The sequence below is a fragment of the Colius striatus genome, chromosome 18 (assembly GCF_028858725.1).
Source record: "Colius striatus isolate bColStr4 chromosome 18, bColStr4.1.hap1, whole genome shotgun sequence".
Lineage (NCBI taxonomy): Eukaryota > Metazoa > Chordata > Aves > Coliiformes > Coliidae > Colius > Colius striatus.
The window spans coordinates 4,309,227-4,318,494 of NC_084776.1; the positions used below are offsets into that span (position 1 = coordinate 4,309,227).

Below are 9,268 nucleotides of genomic sequence, written 5' to 3' on the forward strand. Positions count from 1 at the left end.
CCTGTCTGCCTGTTCCTTCCCTGAACCACTTGTCTTGCTTCTCCACAAAAAGCTTTGAAGTGCAAAGTACAGGTTTGGGGGATTTTGTTGTTATTTTGGGGGTTTTGTTTGGTTGGTTTTGTTGGGTTTTTTTGAAGTCCAACTCAGCCATTTCTGAAACAGATCCTGGTTCCTTGCTGCTGACTTCACTTCCCAAAGGCACACAGCTGTCTGTGGAGCACCTGCCACATCTGTTCAGTGCAGGTGCTGTCCCTGAGCTTGCTTCTAGCATGAAGCCTAAAGGAGAGGGTTATCTGTGGGCCAGATTAAAAAGCCAGAGTCTGGAGAGGCCGTGACATTTTACATACAACTGCCCGAGTGTGAAGGTGTCTCTTCACAACTCTTACATCTTATTTCTCTGCCTTTTTGTTTTTTCTGCGTTTGGTTTAGTTGTTGTTTTCCTCTCACCGGGCACCATTTCCAGCGGCAATGGAAGAAGTGACGCATTGTGTGTTCCAAAGGCTCGGGGAGCGCTGGTCTCTGCAGGGTGAGGGGGATGTGGAAAGGTCGCAGCGCCGCACGCCCTGAGGCTGAGGCAGAAGCCGCCGCTTGCCCTCGCGCCGTGCCTCGTTCCGACCGCGTAGCCCCGCGGCCTGCGGGTGCCGAGGAACCAGCCGCGGCGTTCCGCGGCTTCAGCTGCAGCCGCTTCCCGTCAGAGCCTGGCGGTGCCCGCGGCCGCTGGCTGCCTGGGGCGCACGCGCTGCCGCCCGGGCCCGGCGCTGAGGGCCCGGCGCGAGCGGCTCTCCAGGGCGGGAACGGACGGACGGACGGACGGAGTCTCCTTACGGCGGTGCCGCGGCCGGGCACTCCCTCCCCGCCGGCCGACATGGCGCGGCACGAGGCACCGCCGCCTTGGCAGGTGTGGGGGCTCCTGCGGGGCGGGAGGCGGGGCACGGGGCTGCGGGGTTGCCTGAAGCGGGCGACGCTGAGCTCCTGCTCGTCGGTTGCCCGTCCCACCGCAGGCCCGGCCTTAGGCGCGCTGGGCTCGGCTCTGGGAGCCTCCGCTATGGACTGGGGCTGCCCTTCAGCGAAAGGCGTCTTTCTTGTAGAAGTAGTGGGGATAAGTCACTTTTCCTCTCCCTGATCAGACCAGTTGAGGTGTTCCCTTCTGCTCTCCAGCTGCACATCTGCCCTCTTTCTCCAGCTCCTCCGGGCTGCTGCAGGGTCAGTCCCTCTCCTGGCTCCTTGATGTGGCAGCTCCTCAGAGGTGGCTGGACCATAGTCATAGTGAAGAGATGAGTGTTCTCTTGTCTCTTCATTGCCTCTGCAGTTTTCACAGTCTGTTACTGTTCCCAAATGGGCACATTTTGAGTCAGTTTTGGGACTCACTCCCAAAAGTAAAGGTGGCAGCAGGATTATGGAGTAACTGAGGAGACTGGCAGGTCTGTGTTGGCAGCTGCCTGGGATCACTGATGGTAGCAGTAGGGATGAGCTATCCCTCAGCAGATTTCTTTTCTGAAACAAAAGCCTATCTGTCCTAAGAACCTCAGATTCATCAAAGCAGCAAACAAACAGATCTGGCTGAAGGGCTCAGAAATGCTCAAATGCAGTAGCCTCCTTGAAGGCATCAATGGAAGATGCTTAAAGGGTTCTTTAAAACTGTCTCATAGGTGATGGCTGCTGCCATTGATTCCATAAGCTTTGATGAAGAACAGCTTCCTAATAAGAGAGAAACTATGACCTGGAAGCCCCAAAAAGGTAAGTCTAAAGTCAAAGCAGATGGTGAGTAATGAAATTTACAATCTGCTTGAGGAAAAATACTTAAAACTCTGGTGGTGTATAGGAAATGTCTCTACGGTTGCTGCATTAAATTATTTCCATGTAGATATTTGTGTATCCCTAAGGGCAAGAGTAATTAATCAATACTACAAAATCTTTGTTGTTGTTGTTAACTAGAGCTGTGATTTTTCAGCATACTTACTTTTTATAAATACCAGCAGGTGAATGTAATGAAACAAAAGTGCTGGTCATGTGCCCTAGTTACAAAAGTCTGGAAGATCCTGATTTGGGGTATTGTTGTGAGCAAGCCAATATCACAAGCATCTGAAACAACACTCTAGTGATAGTAGTAAGGTGTAGTGTAAGGAATTGCATATATTATAATTAGATTTGTAGTCAGTGCATTTATATACCTGGGTGAATTACTGCATGCTGAGTATTTAATCATGCCTCTTTAATTCCTAAATATCTGTTGGCTCTTTATTGTTTTTAGAATATTTGCTGAAGAATATTCCAAATGTACTTGATAGTGAGTTTGAAGAAAGTGAATTCTCTGATACCTGTCATGATGAAGGTGATGTCAGTGGCTTTCCTTTTGACTCTGGTGACCTGGAAGATCTGGATGGTGAAGTCTCCAGTATGCCTGTGGCAGTAACTTTTTCAAAGCTGCAAACTTCTTCTGAGCTGGAAGACTGGGATAAAGAGTTGGAAGATTCTGAATGTAGTCCTTATGGTGAGTACAAATTTACTTGTGCTTCATTTGAGTTTTGGTTAGTATGTGTTTGGATGTAGGTGCTTTGCAGGAGAATATGTTGAAGTAACTCCATGTTCTGTTTTGGGAAGCAGTTTGGTTTTGTTGACCTAATGGATTTGGAATGTATAACTTCATTGTCCAATACAGGATTTAAAGGCAATGTTGTGAAGTTCACATGTAACTTGCTGGTGCAATTGAATTCTTAGGGTGTTGAATGGTAAGGAGATGAACTGTATGTGTGTGTTGAGTTTCTCTGGAGAAGCTAGGTCTCAGTAGTGTGTCTGTTGTTCTGAAGCAGAAGAGAAAGGTACATGGGATGTAGGAATCTAACTTATTTGTATAAAATGAGTTCTTCCTTTCTCCTGAAAAAATTAATTCAGATTGTACACTGTTATGCCTCTACAGAGCAGGCAGTGCAAGTGCTCAGTCTCTGAGCATGGTTTGTTGTTGCTTTTGCTGTATGTTTATTTTTGCTGTGTTGTGTTTGGTTTTTTGTTCTGTTAGGGCTTTATTTGTTTTGTGGTAAGTTTTTTGTTTATGTTGGTTTTTTTTAAGCCTGATCCCCTTAAATGGTTGTGCCTGTGCATGGACAAAGGTGGCAATGGACTGAAGCAGTTTCATCCATATCTTTAGAGTAATTTGATTTGTAAGCTGTTTGATGGTGACTGGTGTTGAATTGAGAGTCCCAGTCTTCCCTTTTGCAGGCTGTATGTTAGGGTAAAACAAGTAGATGGAGTGTAGCCAGCAGCGGCTGATGACCTGCTGTGTCTTTGTTGATGCAGAATAGTACCATTTCCATTTTCTTCTCATTACTGTGTATCTTTTGTAATTAATACAAACATTCCTTTCTTTGCTTTGGATACATCAGTTCTCTGTTTAATTCCATAAATGGCTGTTGTGTTCAAGTTCCATTGTTTGGTAACAGAGGAAGTGGGAAAGTTTTTGCAGCCTTCCTATAAAATTATTCTGATTTTTAAATGGAAATACAGTCGAGTTTTTTCCACACTCAGCAAGCTCGGGAAAAAATCTGTTTCCTTTTCAGATGTTTCCCTCTCTTCTATCCTGGCCTTTCCTTTCAGTCTCTCATCTGTTCAAATTTATGGGATTTGTTATTATTTTTTTTGTTTTACTGTAACTGTCACAAGTTGTCTTCTTCATACAACTAACTCACCTGTACCTGTAGCTTATGCTCTTCAAATCCTTCCAAACTAAGAAAGCTATGGTTATGGGATTCAGGAGCTTGTGAAGGATACTGAGTACAAGTGTCTGAGTTACTAACTGTTACAAATTAAAAATGAACTTGGTTGGTCATTTAATGACTTTTAAAAAAACTTTAAAAATGCTTGGTTTGATGGCTGGCTTGGCAGTGCTACTGGAAGGTTGACATGGATATACTATGTTGGGTCCTCTGCTGTCCCATACTCTAGGGCTTTTCATTTGCTCAGTCCTTTCAGTGTCTGCTGCTAGAAATCTTTTGCTTCTGATAAAGGACTTTGCCCTAATTTTGTGCTAAGATGGTTAAATATCAGGCTTATTAGGCTTAATTCTAGCCTAGTGGAAACATTCAGAGTTTGCTTTTACAGGATCCCACTCTTCTATCCAGTTCTTAAAGAGGTTGGAGGGCTCCTGCCTGGGATGTGCTTATGGAATCAGCAGGAAGCAGGAGGGGAAATAAAAGTAATGGTTTTATGAGCCCTTTATGCCTGGAGAAAATGTAGAAGTGTGTGCAGTGTAAGGGTTGGTGTTGCCTGTTCTGAATCCAGTTATATCATTGAGCTTTCTGGAAAATTGTTTTCCCTCTGTGGTAAGGCCATTCATTCCTGAAAATGAAAATGTTGCCAAAGTCAGCTTTCTGTTGGCAGGTCTATTTCATGACTGTTGGCAGTTCCAACTGACATAGTTAGCTGGAAGATGCTGTAGACCTGCAAGATCATCTGCTATGCTATATCACCAGTTTTCTAAGTATCTCCCATGGTTTAAATCTTTTCTTTGATCTTCTTTAGATGATGGCGATCTCCACTGTGGAAGCTTTCAGGAAAATAATCTTTTGGCCTCATACTCATGGCAAGAAGATTCATTTTACAACCCAGGTTGTCACCATGCAGCTTGCATTGCTTTTACACCACCAGTTAGAGTGACGGTGTTTGGCCAGTTTGATGATGCTGATGAATGAGGTTGACGCTGGTCAGAACTAAGTTTGTCTTCTGAGTTGGATTGTGTTCTTCACTACTTGAGTTATGTCAAGTCCTTTGGTTTGCTTGCAGAGTTCTGCCTAAGGCCAGAAATGCTACACCATCTCCAAAGTTTTGCTTAGACTGCTTCTGAGCTGTTTGTAAATGAACCATGCTTGACCTCTGGAAACCACAGAGCACTGGTGGTAGCTCTAAGGTCACTGACTGCATTTCTGGACTTTTTGTTTGTATTTTATAGATCTATGTTGTTGCTAATGAGTTGCTTGAGAGGAAGTATTTAATTTCTAAACTTCAGCTTGTTTACCCAGCTTTGCCAGTTTTGACATGCTGATCTCTGTAAATCTGTGTAACTTGTAGTTTTCTTTCCATTTGATGCTGTCAGATTGGTTCAGATAGCTTTAAAAAAACTCTTCCTCCCTCCAACTTCTCTGTTGTATTTCTGTGTTGCAGTTTGTTATTCCATATACTGGTGTTTAACAAAATTATCCCTGACAAATACAGAATGGGTTGTCTTGGTTTTATTTTTATGTATTTCAGTGTAAAAGAAGTAAAAATCTGTGATACACATTTTGCAAATACACATGTGGACATACAGCAGGGCCTGCTGCATCCAGGAGGAATGCTGGGTGCACAACACTGCCTCCCACCAAAGATTTCTTCACATCAGGCATCCTTGTATAGGACCATATTATCCTCTAGTCTCACAGCTGTCCTTATAACATTCTCATGTGACATTGGACATGTGATGACACTCACATAGTGTCTTGCAGTATATAATCTCTATGTCCTGTGAACAGAAGTGGATTAGAGTTCCTGAGACTGCTGTTATGTTTGTTTTGTTGTTGTTTGTATTGTGGCAAATGAGGAGATGGGAATACAAATTACCTCCATAAAGTCTCCAAGAGAAGAACTGGAACTAGAACCATATTCGTCTTGCCTTTGCTTTGGAATGAAAGGAAATGTTTCAAATGAAGTACCTAAATGGCTGATCACTTGAGTAACAATAACATTCAAATAATGCTCTTGTTTCAGTAATCCCTTCTCTCTGAAGAACTTTTTGATGGCTTTGTGTTTATGATACCAACTGGTGCTAGAGCACAGTACCCATGACTATAATTGACTCATCAGTTCGAGCAAAATTGTTGCTTTGCATTTATACGTGCAATATTAATAAATATAAATTGATTAAAGGTTACTGTTGAAGTAACAATACACCAGTAAACTGTAAAAGCTGCTCTGAAAAAGCCCAGATGATTTTGTGAGCCTGCTGATGACTTCCCGGGGCTCACTGTGGCTGTCAGTGCTCTGCTTCTCTGCAGAGGGCAGCAGAAAATTGTCTGCCCTGCGTGGCGCGCAGTGTCCAGGTGTCAGATCGCCGGGCTGCATTGCTGATCTTGAAAGCAATTTACATCTGCAGTGAGGTGTTTTTAAAAAACCCGAAACCCAGAGCTGTATTTTCTTTGAACGAGCCAGGAAAGATGTGAAAAGTTGTTTTGGGTGCATCTGTTGTTTCCTTTGAGACCTACAGGGAGTGATTTGTGAGAGGAAATAATTGAAGGAAATGTGTTCATTTTTCCTGTTGGTAAGGTACAGCATTTAATTAATATATCAGAAATAGTGGCTTCTTGCTCTTATATAACCTCCATTTTAGCCCATTTTAGTGTGTTTTAAAGACAGTACTGCTTGACTTTTGTCCCATCTTTTAACTACAATGCTTTTGCTCTTTAAGCTGAGAAAATGTCTCCACTGTTGAGGGGACTATGTGAATAATTTCACATGGAATTTTAAAGTCTTGATTCTCTGACCTGAATTATTGTAGTTAAACTGCTTTTTAAACTGTTAATGGGTATGTGTCACAGATAGGGATCATTTTGGTCATGTAGCCTAACCCTCTGTCCTCCTGGATACAGCCAAGGAATTCTTGTGGCAGAAGCAATGATTCTTCGATATTGATTTAACACATCTGGTAAGCTCTTACTTCACAGATAAAGCCATAAATGCAGGTTTATTATTTAAATATCAACACATGAGATGATGTACAAAATAGTACTGGGAGTATTGATCTACTAGAACAAGCCCCTGTGCCTCTGCAGACCTGAGGAAGTCCATGTGGGCGAACAGGTGTGGTACCAGAATCTCAGTTGCTGCATTCAGGAGAAGAACATGCCAGGGAAGCTTTCAAATGTTTTCATCTGCAGTTAACTCATTACATTACAAACTGAAGTGGGACAAGTGTGAATCTGAGATAAATGCACAAAGGTGGAGCCTGTAAATAGCCACAGTGCTAATTCAGAAGCCATCATCATTTTTTTGTCTGCTGTCACTACTGCATTTGCTAGAATCCGTGACCCCTTCTTGTTCTCAATGTTATGTTTATCAGTACCATCAGTTCCATATTCTTCAAACAGGCCATTCATTTCTTGGTCTGAATCACCTTTTACCTTCCATTTTGTTTAGTTATAGCTTTTGCATCATTTATACTGGATTTGTTTATTGGGCTTCTTAACTGCAGCCTGTAGTTCGCAGGAGTCTGGTCTTTTCAGTGAAGCTGGTCAAATGCTCTTGATAAAGCTACTCAGATAAATGTTTCTGAGGCACAGACTGCCTGTCTACAAGGCAAGAACTACATTTAGATCTATTATTGGCAATTCTGTTAGTAGGAGGGTTACATTTAATTTGGTCTTTTTGAAAAAAGCAGGCAAACTGTTCTTCAGACAGGTGTGGGATTTGGCCTGACAGGCTTTCTTATGTGGTCTATAAAGTGCATTGTATCCCAATAGGAATACTTTGTGTGTCTGGTTTCTGCCTGCAATTTAGAATGCCAGCTTTAATGATCGTGCTTCTAATTATGTGAGTTCTCAGATGAAAGAATGGGAAGTTTCATCATCCATCCCATTAAATTCAGCAGGGTTTCTGTTGTGCAAAGGAGCAACTATCTAAAACCTGCACCTAACACTGACCTCAAGGCAAGTTAGGAGTTGGAAGGGACCTTTAGAGATCATCTAGTCCAACCCCCCTGCAGAAGCAGGTTCACCTAGATCAGGTCACATAGGAACGTGTCCAGGTGGATCTTGAAGACCTCCAAGGAAGGAGCCTCCACAACCCCTCTGGGCAGCTTGTGCCAGGGCTCCCTCACCTGAACAGTGAAATACTTGAATAAGATCTTTTGTTTCTTTTTTGGTAGAGCAGGACTGCCTGTGATTTAACTCATTCTTCAAGTGGGCCACAGAAGACATACTGAGTGAGAAGACATGACGTCCGTGTGTACCAGACCTCTCCATGGTCCTACCCAGAAGCAGGGCAGCGAGAACTAGTACTCTACTAGAAAATTAGTACTCTAGGACAAAATCCTATGAATGATGAGAATGTTGGCATATCTTGATAGACCAGAGCCAGGACAATGTGATATATCCCAAATTTCTTCTGATTTTATATTTTCACTGCTGATATTTTTGACAGTGGATGTTTAAATCATGACACCCTTCAGATCTGACAGAAATGTGTTTGTTAGTGGAGAGTTTGTCATGTTTGTTGTAGTCATCTTGAGAAGATGATTCTGCATTTGTGAAGTAGTTGCTTGTTTTCAGGCTTTTTACAGTCTGCAGTAACAGAGGAATGCAATTTATTCTTAGGCACAGCAACTTATTCAACCAGTAGTAACAAATAGCATGGGTTTTTTTCTTGCTTAGCAGTCTTATCTTCAGCAGTGCATTTCAGAAAGCCTTTTGCAGGTGGATTTCATTGTGATATAACATTCCACCATAGCTCAGGGCCAGTTTTATTCATCAATCTTTTCTCCATACAGCTACATACTTTTAAAATAACTTGAGTATTGAACAGGACTTTAAAGACAAAGTATTTCAGCTCCTCTTGACTTAACAACTTGTGAGTTAGTCACTACAGAACATTGTCTGTTGTCTTGTGAAAAAGGGAACATTTGCAAACATTTCACTTGGTTAAAAAAAAAAGACATTGTGAAGGACAATAACAGCAGAAGTTGAAACCACTTCACAGATTTTCTTTGTCAAGGCTGATATGAAAATTATATTTGGAAGGTAGCTATGTTGTAAAGGGCTTCAGAACACAGTGCTAGCAAATATGAATAGCTCCATGTACTGAAAAGCATGGGTCTGCAGGAAAAAAATGACTTGAATGCCAGTCTGTGATTTGCCAAATTAAATCTCTATTAAAATTTATAATGGAAATTAAAATGTCACTATGGTTACCAAAGTTTTCTTAGTTCCAGGACTGCAGTGCATTTCACTTCAAAGAACAATCTCTTTTTTTCCCATTCTTTCAGCATAATCAAATAGAACTTTCCAAAGTACCTTTAATTTGCATGCATTGGTTGGTGGAACTTGTTGCCAAGAGGAATAGGAAAAGCTGGAAATACAGCTGTTCCCAGAACATATGCTTTTATTTCACAATGTCTTTGAATTAAATATATTTTAAAATCATCTTCAATTCTATACTGTAGAGAAGAGGTGACCATCCCCTCAGCCCACTGAATGTGGGTAAAACTCCACCAGATGCTACTGCAACATGCAACATTCTTGCATCTATG

General features: G+C 42.2%; 1 protein-coding gene across 1 annotated transcript; it reads left to right on the plus strand.

The window, feature by feature from the left end:
- Nucleotides 1–535: 535 nt before the first annotated feature.
- On the plus strand, nt 536–4,685 carry COPRS (coordinator of PRMT5 and differentiation stimulator). Its single transcript, XM_062011171.1, has 4 exons — nt 536–898; nt 1,650–1,737; nt 2,252–2,491; nt 4,516–4,685. The coding sequence occupies exons 1-4, from the start codon at nt 536–538 to the stop codon at nt 4,683–4,685; spliced, it is 861 nt and encodes a 286-aa protein (XP_061867155.1).
- Nucleotides 4,686–9,268: the final 4,583 nt, after the last annotated feature.

Bases quoted from the DNA above. Each gene is read 5' to 3' on its own strand.
- COPRS (XM_062011171.1), top strand. From the start codon at position 536: ATGTGGAAAGGTCGCAGCGCCGCACGCCCTGAGGCTGAGGCAGAAGCC. The intron at 899-1,649 runs GTGTGGGGGCTC...ACTGTCTCATAG, and splicing joins AGGCACCGCCGCCTTGGCAG to GTGATGGCTGCTGCCATTGA. The intron at 2,492-4,515 runs GTGAGTACAAAT...GATCTTCTTTAG, and splicing joins TTCTGAATGTAGTCCTTATG to ATGATGGCGATCTCCACTGT.